The sequence below is a fragment of the Antennarius striatus genome, chromosome 8 (assembly GCF_040054535.1).
Source record: "Antennarius striatus isolate MH-2024 chromosome 8, ASM4005453v1, whole genome shotgun sequence".
Taxonomy (NCBI): Eukaryota; Metazoa; Chordata; class Actinopteri; order Lophiiformes; family Antennariidae; genus Antennarius; species Antennarius striatus.
Window position 1 is genome coordinate 4118268 of NC_090783.1, and position 19722 is coordinate 4137989.

The 19722-nt window shown below is 41.5% G+C and overlaps 3 protein-coding genes across 3 annotated transcripts; all 3 read right to left on the reverse strand.

Moving 5' to 3' along the window:
* Nucleotides 1-413: 413 nt before the first annotated feature.
* On the reverse strand, nt 414-10739 carry klhl2 (kelch-like family member 2). Its single transcript, XM_068321341.1, has 15 exons — nt 10319-10739; nt 7319-7438; nt 7106-7212; nt 6870-6991; nt 6276-6438; nt 5968-6077; nt 5757-5873; nt 4600-4749; nt 4392-4509; nt 4008-4205; nt 3771-3872; nt 3196-3324; nt 2862-3002; nt 2630-2773; nt 414-1867 (listed from the first exon to the last, which is right to left on the reverse strand). Exons 1-15 carry the CDS (start codon nt 10384-10386, stop codon nt 1839-1841), a joined length of 1818 nt encoding a protein of 605 aa, XP_068177442.1. The 5' UTR covers nt 10387-10739; the 3' UTR covers nt 414-1838.
* Nucleotides 10740-12169: 1430 nt separating this feature from the next.
* med28 (mediator complex subunit 28) lies at nt 12170-14300 on the reverse strand. The gene is made up of 4 exons (XM_068322299.1): nt 14136-14300; nt 13127-13193; nt 12926-13038; nt 12170-12636 (listed from the first exon to the last, which is right to left on the reverse strand). The coding sequence occupies exons 1-4, from the start codon at nt 14289-14291 to the stop codon at nt 12433-12435; spliced, it is 540 nt and encodes a 179-aa protein (XP_068178400.1). The 5' UTR covers nt 14292-14300; the 3' UTR covers nt 12170-12432.
* Nucleotides 14301-14975: 675 nt separating this feature from the next.
* Nucleotides 14976-19692, reverse strand: lap3 (leucine aminopeptidase 3). Its single transcript, XM_068322041.1, has 13 exons — nt 19533-19692; nt 19265-19383; nt 18960-19014; nt 18772-18877; nt 18533-18692; nt 18278-18442; nt 17274-17432; nt 17072-17196; nt 16870-16958; nt 16673-16775; nt 16085-16164; nt 15888-16000; nt 14976-15448 (listed from the first exon to the last, which is right to left on the reverse strand). Exons 1-13 carry the CDS (start codon nt 19629-19631, stop codon nt 15262-15264), a joined length of 1560 nt encoding a protein of 519 aa, XP_068178142.1. The 5' UTR covers nt 19632-19692; the 3' UTR covers nt 14976-15261.
* Between the last annotated feature and the right edge of the window lie 30 nt (nt 19693-19722).

Genomic DNA, 19722 nt, shown 5'->3' on the forward strand with positions numbered 1-19722 from the left:
TAAGTTATTGCTTAAGTTTTCAAAATATATTTACAGATAAAAATTATTTAATATTCACAAATATTATTCCTAAATATTACTAAATATGTAATTGCTGCATAAACATTGAAAGGCTTCTCCTTACTTGTTTACCACACAAAAAGGTATTATTGTAAACTATTGTTCTGTCTTAGAAATAACTAATTTCAGGTAGATGTGTAATTAAAAATATTTTTGAAAGTAGAGTACTTACCGCTAATTAGAATATTGAAAATGTAATGAAATAGTAATTGTTCAGTACTATTATTATATTATTTTTATTATTATTTGTAGTAGTAGTAGTAGTAGTATTGTTATTAAAATTATATTCTATTTCAACGTTTTACTGATTTTGAAAAATTTAAAAAAGCATTATATAATTTAATAGCTTTAAATACAAGAAGCATATTTATTAATGATAATATAAAACAAGTAATTAAACATTTGCAAAGTCATAAGCCTACATGACATTCCTCAATACACTGACAAGAAACAGCAATACCAGTTACTATTAGAACAACTTTCAATATTGAAGGAGAAGGAAGAGAAACAGATCGAAGAAAATCAAGATGGACAGGAGTTTTGGTCACACAAACAGAGGACAGGTTAGCAAAGTTGTCAAGATAGACAGAAATTAAGAGACATATTGAAATTGGCACATTCATAGTATGTCAGGGTGTGCAGTAGTAAATAGGGTTGCTACACCAAGAGAGAGAAAGGTTCTGCTGAAGGAGAGGTTAGAGTCGTGGACCATGCAGTGAGTTCAGGCTGTTGTCGTCGTCACTAGCGGTTACAACCACAGCAAAGATGGCCGCCAGGTGACAGTAAAGCACTGGTCAATCCAAACGTTTTCTCAAACAACTTCTCCTTCGATCTGTCACTGTTTTTGGCAACATGAATGAGGCTTCTCTTTATTACAGTTCTGAAGAAATGTACATGTTCTGTTCTGTCTGCTTCCACCCGTCTTAGAATTTACGTAGATTAACCATGACAGATTTACAGTCGGCTCTGTCGTCTGATGTTTCTTCATTCCAGAACAGAGGTGCAGAGTCAAGAGTCCAGCTGTGCTCGGTTTGGTAACAGTACTCAAGATATAAGAAAAAGGGAGAAAAGAGGGCAGCAGGGGTGTAGCTGACATTCAGGCCACACTGCAACACTGTAAAAGGACAGAGGTCGGACAGAGTGCGTTCATGCGGCGTCGGACCACCACACAGACTCAGATGCACACAAACACACATGCTCACATGTGCAAGCAAAGGAGCACCATTAAAAGCAAGCACGCACGCACGCATACACACACACACACACACACACACACTTCCAGACACACACACTCTTAATGACAGAAGCAAAGGAGAAACAAAGATTTTAGTCTAAAATGGTCCTTCTCTCCCATAGATTAGTTTAGTGGTCTCACTCAGAGCTGGTTCATGTTAACATTCTTAATGTTAATGTAACTTTGCAGTTCTGGTAGCTTCATATCAGTAGCATTTCAATGGCACTGCAGTCGCACAGCGGTGCTTCAAACTGGTGTGTCCAGTTGCTGCGTTGGTCCTTCCAGGAAGGGATTAAAACGCAGGTTCGATCCCCAACCCCAACCCCAAATTGGTTAAGGCTCCCCCTTTGAGACGAGTGCAAACATCGTCACCATCATCATCCTCCTCAACAACAACAATCTTGTTACTTTCTCAGTCTCCATCAGCGCCTGTGCTAATGCTGCCCAACATCGAAGCATCGGCACCAGAGACAGATCCAAGATCAGTATTCAGCAGGAGAACACATTCTGCTCAGCATCAATGGCAGGTGTCAAGAGCCGGGTGTCATAAGGGCTTGTCAATCACAGTCACACCTATAGAGAGGGAAAAAAACATCATTAATATCATAGCATATATTCCAGTTGCTGCATATGCTGCTGCTTTTAGTACTATTTGGATATTTGTATTCTTAATGCCTATTTTTTTTTCCTCTTTTGCTCTTACGCTTTTATCCAATGTCCAATTTCATGTAAAAATGAAAATCCTAGAGCTACAAAATTAAGAGAAATGAAATAACAGCTAGATACCATTTTACCATCAGCTGGCTCTGCAGTATTGTTCTGTAACGTCTAAGTTTGTAATTACCGTAATCCCTCGCTACTCGCGGTTAATGCGTTCCAGGACCACCCATGAAAAACAAACTTCCACGATATAACAATGAACTATCTACTGGTAATTTAAATGTTTATGAACCCTCCTAATACTGATATTAAACCACCTTCTATCTGTATTACTTTTTCCCACACTCTTACCAATCGTTTAAAACAATTTTGTATTAAAGAAAAGTGTTTCTTTAATACATAGAAGTGCGCGGCATTCCATGAGTCTCTGAACACACATGGATGCTGTCAGCCAATAGCCTGCATGTACGGCATCATGTGACTACCTACTAAAAATCCGGATGTAGTGAAGCCGTGCATCTTGAAGCGCGAATAAGTGAGGGATTACTGTATTAGTAAAAATAAGTTTGTATAGTTTATTGATGACAGTAAATCATGTAATTAATCATGCATTAACCACGTAAAAATCTTTAATCAGGATTGATATTAGCAGAAATGTTGATTCCATGTTCACACCTGCATAACTGCGTCCTGTGCTCATGCAGGTCGGCAACAATGTCCATTTGTCCGAGTTTGGATTGTAGAACTCCACAGAAGCCAAATTGCAGCTGCCATCATCTCCTCCCACCACATATAGCAAGTTGTTTACAGCACACACACCTGAAAACACACAAAAAACACAGACTGGTAAAGACACACCTATCATCTGGGACGGCAAAAAACATCTCAGGTATGGGGGGCGTCTTACCCGCATTACGTCGACACATGTTCATGTCGGCCACCTGTCGCCAGCTGCTTGAGGCTGGATCGTAAACTTCACAGCTCTTCCTGACCAACGGACCATCATGCCCCCCCACGGCGTACAGTAACCCCTTTAACACACCCACACCTGAGGAAGACGTCGGACAGAAACCAAAAAAAAAAAGATTTGAACAGCTGGTCAATCATACAGTGTGTTGTTTTCATTCATAAATCTGTGACAATGGTTTGGTCCATTTTGATGTGTAAATATTTAAAAATATAGAAGAAGGAGCATCCATACAGACACTAACACACACACACACACACACACACACACACACCTGCTCCACTGCGTCTTGTGCCCATCTCTGGAATGTAGCTCCACGCGTTGCTTTTTGGATTGTAGGCTTCTACTGTGCTCAGACACTGCCTGGTCGCTCCATCATAGCCTCCAACTGCATACAAGATCCCTGAAAAACATTCAGAAATGTATGCAGGTCAGCGCTTTGAATGAGTGTGGTACAATAACGAAGACCATAACACAAATACGATCAAATATAATAAGGCAGCCATGTGAGGAATAAAAGTTTACAAAGCAGAAAAACTGGGGAAAGTTTTAAAAAACTAGCTTATGCACTTATATGGTTATTTTATTTATCTATTATCTATATTTATTTTTTCCAAAGTTCTTCCTGTAAATCATCTCTTTAATCCTCTGTTCAGTGTTCCAACCAATGTTTGCTTACACTATTAAGTGTTCTCTAGTCTGGGTAGGATTATTATCTACTTCTAACAACTTTTATAATCCCGTGTTTCATGGTTACAGCTCTATGTGTAACAAAGAGTGTAACAATACATTTAACGCCATGTGCAACAAAGCTCAGAAGCGTAAAACTATTGAAGAAAGCGTCTTCACCACTGACGACGCCTACTCCCACACTGCTTCTTCTGGTGCTCATGGGTAACACATGAAACCACTCGTCTGTCTTGGCATTGTACGCCTCGATAGTTGACAGTCCTGCAAACACACAGAAAAAAACACTTAACAGTAAAATCATGCATCTCACTGTTTCTCTTTGCAAAACATATTAAAGTCCTGGAGGAATTCTTGGCCTTAAAGAAACGATAAATGGCGTAACATCCCGCTCTGTACCTGTGCTGCCGTCAAAGCCCCCCACGGCATACAGGAGGCCGTTCAGCACGGCGGCCCCGAGCGTCGATCGGCGGTCTTGCATGCTGCTCACACTCGTCCAGCGGTCCAGCATCGGGTCGTAGCAGTCGACTGTCCGCACACGCAACGAACCGTTGAAACCGCCGACCGCGTACACACACCCACTGACGTACACCACACCTGAGGCCACAACGCAAGAAATGCAGACGTGACACAAGCGTCTAGCTTGTCGGCTGAGGATGACGCGGTCCAGTTGTTTCACACATCGCTGGTAGGGGCACGGTTCTATTTAATGAACTAAATATTAACACATCTTCATTACCCCTTAACTGTGATACTCTTTTCTGTTTTTGAGGTGTCCCCCACCTGCTCTGCACCTCCTGGTTGGGAGTTCGGCCACCTGGTACCATCGCTGCTCCTCAAAGTCGTAACACTCCACGCTGCGGATGGCCTTGGGAGCCTGGCCTCCAACCACAACCATCACCTGAGCAGAAGAGGAAAGAGCAGCGGCGTTACACGAAGGACGACGAGTAAAAATGAAGTCCTAATGAGTAAGCAGAGGTTAAGTGGACACCTTAGGGCAGCAGGCTGGCGTTCTCATGCGTGTGCGCGCGGTTTTCATCAGAGCCCTTTGGTCTGCTGGGAGCAGGTGGTACTTCATGGCTTCTATCAGGTAGTCTTTACACGCGCTGCTGTTCTTAATCAGAGACTCCTCCTCCACTCGCTAACACAACCAGACAGCGACAGAGGACGAAGTTAATATTTACAATATTTAAACCTTGTTGAATCTTTTCAATGTGAGATTTATTTATGACATAAAAAACCCCACTTTTCCTAAAAAGTGAAACACATCCCACACTGTCTACACAGTCGCTAACGTCTTATTGACTTGTTGCGTTCTTTTTTACAAGAATAGAGGGGGGAAAAAAGAAGCTACAATGAAAGCAAACAGTACACAGTGCACAGACGGGACATTGTCTTCATAATAACCTGTCTGTGGGAGGGAAGCAGCGGCTACATTCACTGTGAGGATGTCAGATTCACAAAAGAAGCTGAGCTTTGCTCTGCTTGCTTGTACTGAGCCGTGTTGATGCTGGGAATTTTACAACAGGAGCATGATTAAAATCTGAATCCTGCTTCCACTCCAGCCAGATTATAGTACTCTTACACTTAGGATTCCACCTTGCACTTCATCTCTATTTTCATTATTAAAAATATATATCAATATATCTCATGAAAAACACCAGATTGAGAAAACTGATTTAAAATTTTGCGTGACCTTTTCTCCTTTTTGATAAAGAAACAGTGAAACACTTCCACTGATATAATCTTTCCTTGTCTCTTTCTTCTCTACCAGGACAGAAACGTTGATAAAAATGTCAGTTTACTCTCAGTATTTACTGTACATTTTTTTGCAGGCTCATCCGTTTCACTGGTAGCAGAAGAAAACTAGTTTGGCCACATCTGCTGTAAAATGGATGCGTAGCGACATGTAGTCCCACCTTGCGATACACCAAGTATATATTTAACGAGACTGAGTGTTGAAACAAAAAAAACTGGCACAGAGAAGCTCCTAAAGAGCAGAAATAAGTCCAACTGGTGATATTATAGGAAAACAAATGACTTCTTCTGCAGATCTTGGTCCAAATATAAAAGCAAATCAAATCCAATTTGAAAAGAATCTTATTTGTGCCACATTGAAGTAAAGGAAATGACAACTGACACTCCTACCTGCACCAGGTATTCTCTGGAGAGCAGCGGCAGGCGAACGTGTTCCATCAGGTGAGCCAGATGTTCTTGGCGAACATCTTTGTCGTGGTTGACCCAAGCTATCACCGCCTCAAAAACCTGCAGTTAAAGCAACCAGGCAAACTTGAATCACATCAGTTCGTTCACGCTGTCCTTACCTGAGCAGGCTGAGTGGGGAGGAGTGTGTGTTCACCTTCTCCTCCGTGGGAATGGTGAGCTTGTCACTGGCAATCAGACTGGACACTTGATCCATGCCCAAATTGAGGAACTCTTCGCTGCCCACCACCTCGGTGAAATGTTGCTCTGTAAGGGAAAAACAATGAATTTTCCCAACTGTATTCCTCAACATTTTCATTAATAAACCTGCTCTCATTCTGTCTACTCCACCGTCCCACATCTGCACGAGCGCTTTTTTCGTCGAGCAACAAGAAGTGTTCACACACGTTCGGAAATAGTGCTTGGTACACACACACACACACACACACACGCACACGCACAAACCTGCATAGCTGTTAGCCTGCGTGAGGAGCTGAGAGCAGGCATGTAGGTCAGCAAAAGCTCGTATTCCCAGACAGTTGGATGGATGAAGCTGAGAGCTCAAGAACTCGCAACATGCTTTCTTCACCTCGTTGAGTTGGAGCAGGCCTGCTGCAGGGAGCAATGCCTGTCATATACACACACACACACACACACACACACACACACACACACACAATAACATGCATGAAGAAGAAGTTTCGGTTGTGCATCCCACAGGTAAACTATATCACGGGCGTGACAGGTGGGTTCAGTGTGTAGAGACGCCATATTTATGCTACCTACCGGTAATCACAGGTTCAATCATTCAGATTGATGTATTTCCTTATATTTCTGTAGTTTTCTAGAGCGAGACATAAAAGTGTTCTACTTACAGAGCTTGTCTTTTTTAAAGTTAAACTTTTAAGAAACCGGTAAGAAGTTCTCTAACACTGATTTCACTTTTAGTTTAATCTCTTCTAATTCTCAAAAAGAATAAGGAATGCATGAGGTGAAAAGTTTCCTGAAAAAAGGTGTTTAACACACAATCAGGATGTAATGTTTGAATTAGATATTCACCTGCACGTTATCCTCTGTGACCTGGATCTCTGCTGTGTAGATGTAGTCTACCAGCAGACCCAGAGTCCAACCATCCACCTCCTTTATCCTCACTCGTTTCGCCCGGCTCTCTGCCATCTCGCCTGAAGGTAAGAAAGTTACAAATCCATCATCACAACACATCTGAACAGTAAGGAGGAACCCACACTGCTTTAAAACACAGGATCCAAACCGAGATTCTAGAAGAGAGTCCTCACCTGTGAACATAGCATGGAAGTAGGGGCTCCCAGCAGCCAGAACCACCCTGTGAGCGGTGATCTCTACGTCCTCCGCCACTATGGTCACGTCACACAACAAGCTCTGGCTGCACAGACATTTAAAACGTGGCGATGTGACAGATTAAAAACTGAACAGTGGAACAGAGAGGGTTTAGGGGGGGAAAAAAAACAGACATAAAATAAATCCTTCACCTGCGCAACTCGTTCATGACTTTAAAGGCCTTCCTCATGTGTCGAGGGTTGAGGGTGACGGGACCTTGTCTCTCCACTCCATCTTCTTTATCCAAAGAATGTGGACAAAGTCTGGTGCAGCTGACAGGGACAGAAACACGTAAGCACAGAGAATAACTGAATACACGTCTAGAAGATCAGATTCCAGTGAGATGGTGGCAGGTTTGTTGCTTTCTTTCATATTTTAACTGCATAACAAGATATGTGAATATAGCTGCTGCTTTATTTATGAGTGCATTATGTTTTAAATATCACAAATGAGCAAATCTAGAACCACAAGTTTCTTTATTTGAACCATATAGTTGGGATATGAACTTCCTTGTGCTCAACACAGCAGATGTGAGGGTTTTACAGTATTCACAGTATCGCAAAAATAAGTATGGCATGTAAAAAAAATATTTTTTTCTAAGGTGGAATGAATCCCCTTTGTATTGCAACGACTTCATTTCATTTCCACGACCACGACAGAAAACAAGGAAACTCTTCCGGTGGCTTTATCTACATCAGCATCTGTCGGGTATGAGGTCAATCTGGTCTTTTGTCTTTAAGGGAAGCGAACACCAAAACCCCAAAAATATGCATAAACACGCTCCAAGAGGGAAAGGAAACAGGTCATGCGGGGTGACAAGGATAGAGATGATTAGTACATGACAAATGTTGCAGTAGCATGAAACCAATGAGTCATTTGTAGCCATTTCTAACCGTGAGATTTCCTTGTGGGCCTCCAGAGGTTTCAAACTACAGGATTTGGTTTAATCTGCTGACATTTTCAACTATTGGTTTGCTTCCACCAAAATGGAATACTCTGTACCAAAATTAAATCTGGTAACTTGCATGTCATGCAGATAGTTTAAAGAAGGTCACTACATAAATTTTGTTAATCTCCTTTCACTGATGAGTGTAATAGAGAAGAATATAGAAAGAAAGAAAACTACCTGAATAGGCTGGTATGACTTAAAGTGGTTCATTTAAAAATCACACCTTTATTTAGGAAGCAGTATCATCTGAGCTTAACGTAAAGGAATAATTAAAGACTTTTAATGGATGTCTTCACCACAGAAAGAGTAAATAATAACTCCCTAACAAATCAATACACCTAAAGAACACAAACCAAAATGAATGCAGTCAAATGTAACTTTTTTTTAATGCAAGAAATACAATTTTATGGTAGATCAAGTAATATTTTACTGCTGTAGCAAAATGGCTGGAAGCTAATTTGTACAGGGTTCGTTTGATGGTTCCCAACCAAGGTGTTAAAAGGGTCACATGACAATCCTGATGGGTCAGAGCACTTTTTAACTTGGCTTTTATGTGGCGGTTGATGTTGGCAAGGTTAAAAAGCTCCCAGATTGCCCTCTGTCTTATTAATTCACAGTCTGAGTTACCTGCTAGTTTTTAAATCTCTCTATTGTAGGTCACGCAACAAGCATTTTTCTCAAATAAAACTATACTTCTACTGACCACAGCCCTGAATGAACCGCTTGAGCTGCTCTGACCTGCTGCAAACGTGATGCATAGCCAGACACCAGGTTCTGGCAGCGTTCCTGAGGAATCTGAGCCCACGCCTTATGGGAAAAGGTCTCCGATTTTGTAATATTCCTGGTTTAACTGGTTTCAATCAGGCAGCTTTTTTGGGCAGTTTAGAAAAATCCAGGTCTTCTTCTAAAACTAATCCTTATTGGAGATTTGGGTTGGGGATCTTTGTCCTTTATGGAACTAGAGAGGTCGAGGTGTTTTCTCTACATGCTGCAGGTTTCCAGTGTTACAGAAAAATTTGAAATCTCTGAGGATTGCCGAGCCACCGCTTTTCTTTGCTGTACGTAGAATGTTCCTCATAGAAAATACAGGCAAACCAGGCTAATTTTTCCCCCCTTTAAAAAGTGGGAAAAGGGGCCCTCAAAAAGTCACTCATATTTTTATTTCGCAACTTCAGCTATAATCCGAAATAAACCTTCTATGAAAACTTATAACAGCACATCTCAACCCCAGACCACTTCCCTAAAAGAACAGGAAGTAATAAAAAGGGCAGAAAAAGAAGCACTTGGAATAAACTACGGATAACACCGATAGAGAGAAGATGGTGATAAAGGAGGATGATGGCCCACCTCAGAGTCTAAGGTTGCCACTCAAAATATGTCTCAGTCTTCCTCCTACATCCATTGGTCCACATGGGGAATATTATGGAATATTATCCCAAAACTTCCGTGGCATAGCTAGATGGTGTTGAGGTACCAGAATGACTTTCTGGGTCAGAAGTCATGAACTTCTTTCAGACAGGTCATGTAAATTTAGGCCTTAACAGACAGAAATTTGTCTGTGAATGTCTTGTGATATCATTTGGTTTGCAAATGTGTGGTATTATGGGATTGGATCATTTTGAGACAGCAGCACTCATTAAAAGAATCACTGATTACAGATTGTGAGGGGGGGGAAAAACCTAAACATTCATACTAAATCTACTGAAACAGACCTTGTAAGACTTGTTTTTTTTTGCAGGCAGCTGCTTGAATAGAACATGATACCAGTAAACATATAATGAATAATGACTGAATCATTTTCCTTCCAACTGTACATACAATTTACGTCTCCAAGCACAATCACATGGTCTTTGTTTTCTGTCACAAACACACCCACACACGGCTGTTACAGCAGTCCACATGTCATGAAGACAACACCTCAACAAGATCGGAGCGTTCAATCACAACCACCAATCTCTCCGGTCGGCCGCGGACAGGGTTCGGTCTCATCCCGCCGGCAACCGGAGCGCCTTCCCGGTCAGCGAGCTGCCACACCGGCTGGCCGCTGTCTTTGTCAATGCGGCACCATCAGTCACCGGGAAACGTCAACACACACACACACACACACACACACACACACACACACACACACACACACACACACACACACACACACACACACACACACACACACACACACACACACACGGATTCTCGTACTTACAGCGGATGACTGTCCATGATTCCGGTGTTATTCAGAGGCTGAAACCTTGACCCAACGGCATGCACCATTCCATATCCACAATGTCGTCTGCGAGGGGTCTAAATTCTAGCGTGAATCGCGGTGGTGTTCCGTCCGGAGGCAGAGAAACGGGCTGACGGCAGCCCCATTAAATCAGGCTGCTTCATATAATAACAGCCCGACTGCGGTGACACTCAGCGCGAACACATTGCGATTCAATCCGGCGGCTGTACCCTGCGGACCGCTCCTCCTGTCGGCCCCGGACAACGCTGAGGAAAGGAGCAACCCACCAGCGTCCAAAAAAAGGGGCTTATTAGGCTGGTCTTTCTCCCTCACCTCCCTTCCTCCCCCCCTGGGTGTATCTGGGTGCGAGCGGCGGGCGGACGAGGATACCTGTTATTTTCCAATCGCTGATTAAAACGCGCAAACAAGGACAAGTCAGCAAAGACGGTCCTCTGAACAGCCAAGGAGTCCCTCAAGAAAACACTGTCTCCCTCTAGCGGTGGAAGACTGACAGGACGCCAGAGTGAGACGGGCTCATGTTCACCTCAGTGAACGTTTTACTGGTTTGGAACGAAGATAAGAACATAATTAAACCAAATCTAAGTTCATGCAAACCAACAAATTAATATTAAAGCTGGAAAAATGTCAAAAACAATAACTCGCCAGTAGTCTGGACTGGTAACATATGATACATTAATAGCACTCAGCAGCAATGTTAGAATACAACTGATAAATAAAATAATAAATAAAACTTTTATCTTATTCTGTACTATCTCTTCCCATTTCTTCATCTTGACTTGATTCATAACTAAATGTTATTTTGTGTGTTATATTTCTGCAGTAACTCAGTCCACCAGGGCTTCATTTAGGGTCTGGAGGGTGACTAGTTCAAATCAAGCGAGGACCAAAGTATGCAGTGTGAACTGGTAGCTGGATCAGTCCACCACCTGAGCACTACCGAGGTGCCCCTGAGCAAGGCACCGGACCCCACAAGCTAATCCAATGGCGCTGTTACGTGGCTGCCTTTCATTCCACCATCTCTCATGTCGTACAGGCCTCTTTAAATCATCTTTCAATCGTCTTTTAAATACAAGGATGCTTCTTTTCTCATACCAAGAGCCACAGAATTGCTTTGTCAAACACTAGTCTCCAGTCCATCTGTGATGATTTGTGGTTGGGTGTGATGTCAGTGGAGGTGACAGCTACAAAATTGTGGGGAGCGCGTCTGTGATGGTGAAGACACTGAATACATTAGAGACAACCGGCTGTCAGGAGGCTCGGCCATCTGTATTCAGTCCCATCAGGAATCAAAGTGAAAGTGACAAGGGATTAAAGGTGCCAGTAGGTTATGTTTGTTGCATTATTAAGTCAATTTAGTGGGAGGCATTTTGAAAGCGATGCTTTTTCAGCTCAGCACTCCAATAAATGACCAAAAAATACTAGAAAATATACTTCAGTGACTTAGTTTTACTTTTCCAAAGAAATGCATCCACTTAGAAGTGACAGAATATAACAACGGTCAAATTTAATTTGGTTTTTTTTATTCTGTGCTCTGTAAATGCTCATTTACTTTCCACAAAATTAGACTCAACTTTTCTCAGTCGGTAAATGTCATCTTCAAGTGCAGACTGAGATAACAATATTGACAGGTTCTGAGTCACAAGATGCATTACACAATCATCCTGACTGGCCGGCGTGATCTCCATGACTTGTCAGCACATGATCTATGAAACTGGGCTCTTTAAAATTGAACAAATAAAAGCTTGACCCTGTGTTCATTTAGAAACCTGTCAAAATAAATTCTCAGCGCAACAAAAACACAAACAAGGCTTTGAGCAAGATTCAAAAGAATCACTTTAATTTTTCTTTTCAGTAAAAACTTGAACAAAAATATTTACATACAAAATACTGAAAAACAGTTGAAGCGAGTAGTGATGTGGTTGTTTAGATACAGTAACATAACTTCAGTCCTGTGAATATTTGCACAATCGCAGGCTTCAGTCTGTGTCTCCCAATTCCAGTTCAACATCACATTCTCAGTGCTGGGAAATATCATATAATGGAAAACTAACCCAACCATAACCTTTGGTGTTTTAGTTGGGTTTTAAAGGGGCAGGGGGCAGACTCGCAGACGCCTGCTCCAGAAAGGCCAGGGGTCCAGGAGGGGGAAGGTCTGAGGGCTTGCGGTGCTGAACGCTAACATCCTCCAGTACTTGTTGCCAGTGGTGCAGTTTAGACAAGTGCTTCTGAACCAGTAATTCTTTCCTCTGTAGCTCATTACGTAACTCTGACACATCCTGAAGTGAGAAAATTAATGCAAGAGAGAAGAGACGAAACACATTAATGAATAGAGATAATTATCTAATACAAACACTGATGAATGCCACAGATCTAGTTCAACAACAAAAATACAATCTCAATCGTAACCTTGGATACGACTCAGATAATGGTTCTCAAATGGATCAACAAGTCTGCTTGGTGCTTAAACAGATCATTTTGGAGAACATGAGAAATATAAAGTGGATAGGAAGAGGAGACAGCCTCCTATCTGTCAGATAAATGACAATTCAAGTAACAATAAATTACCTCTTTGACCACCTGCTCTGGTTTCTGAACAGATAACTGAAGCCTTTTCTGTAAAAAGAAGCACTCTGTTTGTCGAGCTACGTCCAAGAACTTTTGTATACACTGGTCCACACCTGCAATCACAATACAGATAAAACTAAGTTACAATTTTATTTGAAATTCACTAAAATGACCATGGAAAATGTGAATAGCGTCACCCACCAGTTCGTATTTCCTCCTGGTCAGTCCCGTTGACATAGTCTTGGCTTACAAGCGATGCAAAACAGGCCTGAAGAAAAAAAGAACAAATATCATCAATAAACTGTAATAAACCATAGTTTTTTGAAGATTCCATACACTGTAATAAAGTAAATGTCTAAAATATGTCATTTTCCAGATATTACATGTTGCTGCAGACTTGAATCTTCTGCTATGAACATGGAGGCAAACAACAGTGTACTGCCTACATCCCACCATAGTTTAAACTGGAACTACTGGACTGATTCTAACAGTAAAAACGTAACATATAATAATACTAAACACCATGTCTCCAAACATATATGACTGATTTATTTTCCAAACCAAAGAAAACACTTTCTCTATTTGGAAACAGCTGGAAAACCTCCTCTCTCAGTAACAACTACAACCACCTGATTTAACACTGGGCCACAATCCCATAAGATAACATCTGGTGATTCCACCTGAAGAGGATTACTAATGTAGTCAATACTGATTGAGAACACACTCCTCACTGATGGTATAAAATGTTGTTCACAACAGCTGTGTCACCTGATTTATTTCTGATACTCTGCGTCTTTCACATTTACTGTTATGAACTAGTTTTGTAGGATATTACTTTTGCACAAAGGAAGGCACGGCTGGGTGTCATGTTGAGGCACCTTTCTTTCGACTTGTTTTACTTTAAAAGCGTTAGAGGGAGGGTTGGTGATCGTTTGCAGGAAAACAACAGGAGTCGAGCTGGAACCTCAGGTGTGTTGCTAGCCTTTAGCTAGCTTTAGCATGGCTTAATCTATGTATGCACCGACAGACCAGAGTTCTGTATACATGATTTAATCGATATTAACGTGGTGCAGAAGTCTCCTGAAGCAGATCCTAGCCCCGGGAGCATTTTACTGTACTAAAGTAAACGACTATTCATTCATTAGCTAGCTTAATTCGCTAAAAACAAATGCACACGATGCTAAAGCAAGCTAGCAAATTAGCCTCGTACTTCGAAAGCCGCCTCCAGTTCATCCACCAGAGTGTGGCTTCCCGGTGTACTGGCGGCGACACCGGGGAAACCCGGCTGGTTCGGTCCACCTGGACCCCCGACGGGATGCGCACCAGACGGCTGCTGCCCAGCGAACATTCCTCCCATTGACGCCATCTTGGTCTGGGTCTGTTTGGTGTTCCGAGTCCGCGCATGCGCACAGAGGAAAGTACACTGACCCTTTCTGGCGTCCAAATAGGATGCAGACATTTATTTAAATATCTTAATTACCAAAATTTAGTTCTGAATGATGGAAATGTTCTAGAAGTGTCTCAAACAAACATAATAAATAAATCTTGTAGGTTCTGATCCAATTTTTTCTAATTGCCTCTTGGGGACAAATAAAGTTTTTTGAATTGAATTGAATCTTTACTCTGAGCTGGATGAATCTACACAACAGCATGTTTCCATTGACCTCAAGGTGTTGTTTTTGTTGATCTCAGTTAAGAAAAACTTTGATGCTACAGTGAATTAAAATATTTTAGACCAGTGGCTTCTTGTGTTGGGGCGTGGAGTGATTTTGGGATATTGACAAAAGTCGATTGTTTGCCAGTGTTCCACAATCATTTGAACTTTGAACGATCGCGACTTATACAGGGACACAAGCAGACATCTGTTTGAAAGAATCACATGCCAACAGGTTTTGGAAAAAAAACTTTAGATGTCAAAGTTCTTACAAATGGCGGCAGCTGTTTTATACAAGACTGTCTACTTGTGAAATGTGCGGTCCACAAAAAATATAAATACAGCATTAAAAATAAAATTGATTTCTAATGGATGAGTCAGGGCAATTGCAAAATTCAAGGAAACACCTGCAGCCTGGTTCTAATTGGCGGTAGTGAGTCAATATTGGGTGCTTTGGAATCCACATACTTTTGGCTACACACAAATGAGACAACAATAAATAACAAGAATTACACATGAGTTTATTTTTATAACAAATTTTGTGAAAGAGGAATGACACCAAGACTGAGGGAGAGAGATTGTGTGTGTGTGTGTGTGTGTGTGTGTGTGTGTGTGTGTGTGTGTGCGTGCGCGCGGTCACAGTCAGGGAATCTTGTATCCTATCCGATTTTGTGAAAATCACTTAGTCACTGTGGGCAAGTCCTGATGCAAACTCCACCAGCGTACGTGTTGGTCTTCCAGACATGCCTTTCCTCAAATAAGGAATTTCATCTTTATTACTCATTACACCAGCGATGTCCAGATGGGCCCAGTGTGGAGCTGTGACAAACTCTCTCAGGAATGCAGCTGCTGTGCACGCACCACCAGACCTTGACAGATTGTCAACACACAACAGATTCAGACAAAAAAAGAGAGCACTCGTACTATTGTGATTGCCAGTACAGGAGAAGATCTATTTGCAATCTACCCAACATGCACTGGGGCAACAGTGCATGTTGGGTTACTAATTTAATATAACATAAAATAATACATATATCTGTTTGCATTTCAACAGTCTTCAATATGAAAATATGTGATGTCACAATAACCTTCATATCCTCATCTAAAAATCTACAATCCTCTAAGAACGGGAGTCATTTCAATCGTCTTGGTCCTCATCCAGCTAACTGTTAACACACTGCACATTTTTCAGTTTGGGGTGGACGACCTGTTGCTGTAGTAACAGTTCCAGTTTAATAAACCCGTTCAGGACGGTGTACTACTGAAGCAGGAACTGCAGGCGATCGCTGTCTACAACCAGATACATACCGGCTGTACTTGCCGATGTTGTTGAGGTCAGCCAGCTGGCAGTCAGTCACCTGGCTGGTGTAGTGCTTGAATAGAGGCATCCGCCACACTCGATCACCTGTTACAACACTGGCCTACACACACACAAACACATACTGTCAGCTCAAAAGCTGGGAGACTGAGATGCTCTGAGTGTCTTTATTGTGTGGATGCAGCACCTTGTGCAGCTGCTCCCAGAGCCAGTCAGAGTTTGTAAATACTGCCGCTGCTGCTGAGCCAAGAGCTACATCAATGGCGCCTGGAACAGAAGCAAACAAAAGGTGAGGCAAGAGCTTCCACATGGCTTGAACACGAAATTTATACCTGTAAGACAGGCAATTTATTCATGGAATGAATTTATTAAAGTGTCATCATTGATGAAACAGTCAAAGTGGAAACATCACATCTTAATCATACAGCCATCCTCTAAATGATGTTCAATTTCTTTTCTCTGCTCTCACAAAGTAAAACCTGATCATGAACACAATACATTTTAAACATTAATGGACAAGTTGAAATAGGATGAAAAATGTGCAACGCACTTAAAGTACTTATATGGGTTAAGAATGAAAGTTTCTCCCTTTTAAAGAAAGAGTCACATGACAGTTTTCACTCCAAACCTGTAAAAAAAAACAGCAATTTGTTTGATTTACACAACTAAATTCAAGTTGAAGTCAAATCCATCTCTAGCTTGATAGAAACCTGAAGATAAGGTTGTTTTTGTTTATCAATGTTTATGTGAAAATAAATCTGCAGACACATCCCACCTGTTAGCGTAGCAACGTTAACAATGGCCCTGGGGTTGAAGGTGTGACCGTAACACAGAGCGTCAGCGAGGATCAGTCGGCCCTCTGCATCTGTATTATCAACCTGCGCAAAAAACAACAATCAAAGTGGCTCATATGTGCACAAAACCGTTCAAACTCTGGTGCCTTTCTGGACCTTCCATCACGGGACCACCCACCTGGATTGTTTTTCCATTTCTGGCTTTGACAACATCTCCTGGTTTGGTAGCTTTTCCGCTGGGCATGTTCTCACATAAGGGGGCAAGACCTGATTTATTGTTTAGAAGAATGTGTAGAGTGATAGAAATAATGTAAAATGATAACTGTCAAAATATTGTTAAATAAATTCCACTGAAGAACCTACATATAGAAAAAACTCACCGATGATATTGATTGGCAGTTTCAGAGCTGCTGCTGTGACAATAGAAGAACAAACAGTGGCAGCTCCGCCCATGTCAGCTCTCATTGCATCCATAGAAGGAGATGGCTTCAGAGAAATACCACCGCTACCAACATGTGACATAAAATATTCTCAGCACTTCATCTTTTTAATGATTATAGTAAATCAATTATTAAGGATTACCTATCAAAGGTGATCCCCTTGCCCACTAAGAGCAGTGGGGCCTGCATTCCGTCAGGAGAACCCTTGTAATGTATCTCCAGGAAGACAGGTGGCTCATCTGAACCTTTGGTCACACTGAGAAAGGCTCCCATCTGCTGGTCCTCTATCCAGGCCTGAGATCTAAACAGAATAATCATCAGACAAAAAGTCTTTAAACTACACTGAAAGATGGACAATAATCAGACTTTATTATGTTTTAAGTGATATAATATTTCAGTATCGGTGACATGGTCATATTTCATTTGTATTTAAACTGGCACCTGTTTATCATGTACTTTTTAAAAATACACTACATTCTGACAGGCTTCAGCTACAGCAGCAGAGACCATTTGAGCACATACAGTTATAAGTCAGTGCACGACAAAACTATAAGAGAACTGCTGAGGCATGATTGTATTTGAGCTCCATGACTTTACAGTGGTCCTTCCTTTAGGCTTTATAATGTAAATTTAGAATTAGAAAATGGCACTCTTACAATGGAAAATAACTATGGTATGTTTATTTACCTAAATACTCAAAACAAATATGTATAAGAAAAGACAGAATAAGTGAAAATCCTCTCAACTGAGAATAGAGTGGCGCCTGGTTAATATAAGAACAAAATGAATAAGAATAACATGAATCATCATAATGCAGTGCACATTTTTATGATTAACTACATCAGTAATGTATTATTTGTTTCACCTTCCAGTCCACAATGCTTAAAGCTTTCTGGACATAGATGGGGAAGAAGAGGCAAATATACCAAAAAGAACATATTTAGACAAACCTCACTTATATACCAGCAGACTATTTACCTTTGCTATAAGCCGTTTTCACCACAACATGCAGACAAACGTAGACCAGTACCTGGCAATGCTGAACTAAGCAATTAAGATGACTTTTAAGATAAATTTGTTTGCCAAAATGTTACAGCATTGTAGCTGTTTTAAACATCCTTAGTGAAGCTTTGATGAAGCACAAACCTCTTATTTATTGTGACTTGTTCAGAAAATGCCGCCAGTCTCTCTTCAATGGTGTTGGCAAATGTGGTAGGAGTGATGTGATTGGCTGGAGCTTCCATGAGAAGCCGTGCAAGGTTTTGACCTTCTGCGTACGTGACTCCTTTCTCCCAGCTGACCAAGTCAGTACTAAGAGCAAATATTAACAGACGTACACACATCAGTCTGAAGATCAAGCTGTGAAACACAATATGCAACAGTAAAGTGCTCTTAATCTACCTTCCATAAAGCTGTGTGGTTACTTTGGTCTTCTTCTTGGATTTCAGTTGGTCATACTGAAACAAACCCAGAATGGCCCCTTCTGCTGCTGACTGAGCATCTCCGCAGGCATCCACCTCAACATGGTTCACCTGCAGATCCTGAAGTACACGACAACCAACTGTGCAAAGACATATAAAGATATCAGACAGGTACCAACTCTGTAATATCCGTCAACACTAATATGAGTCACGTCTTACCAGACACTGCCTGTCTGATGCTCTCCTTGGTAGTGTCCCAGTTCTCCATCCCACATACACCTGCATTCTTCTTTCCTAACCCAACTACTGCTAGACATGGAAAGTCCTGAGGAGACACGGAGTGAATTTACGGACATCAAGAAACAGAACAGAAACAGTTTTCTTTGCCTCATGTCACTAAATGTTACCTTGTGAATTCCATAAAATATTCTGCTTTTGCCTTTCTTGAGAGCAGGTCCAGAACTGATGCAAAAGAACAAAATAAACCAATTTAAAATCACAATCTATAACAAATTCCTTCAGAATTTATCAGTACTGCAGCTTTCACGGTTGAAAAAACAGTGTTATGCATTTTGTGTAAAATTTCCAAAAATCAGCCACTCAAAAAGGTAGTAATTGTATTAAGCTGAATGATTTTTAGTTAGGACAAGGTAATACCAGGAAACTGTGATCTGATCATAAAAAGACATCCACTGACAGGTGACAGGCTCACATGTTCAACAGTTCGGAGAGTTTCCCGGACAGACTCTGGTCAAACCCCGCAGCAGCTTCTGTCAGCTGCAGGCTGCCCTCCTCTCCCACCTTGTTCTCGAACACTCCTAGGACCAGACCCTGCAGGTCGTTAACACGTTGTTAACAAGAGAACCACACATGCCCACACAAACGCAAGTGCGTAGAGGCTACAGTGCTAACTACAACTAGGTCTTGTGCGTGATGTAAACGGATGTTAGCTAACTAAGGTTTTACGCAAAGTTACTTACTTTTCTTTCGCTCAAGTGAGTCTGTGAGGTAGAAAACTGTCTAAAGTGGTTTGTCCACACTCCCGTCCGTATAGTTCTCCTCAGAAGAAACATGGTCATCTTTTTTCATACATAAACCCAATATAAATCAGTAACCTAGAGGTCGCATCCATGCACTAGTAAGACAGATGGAGCGTCTGACAGGTCGCGA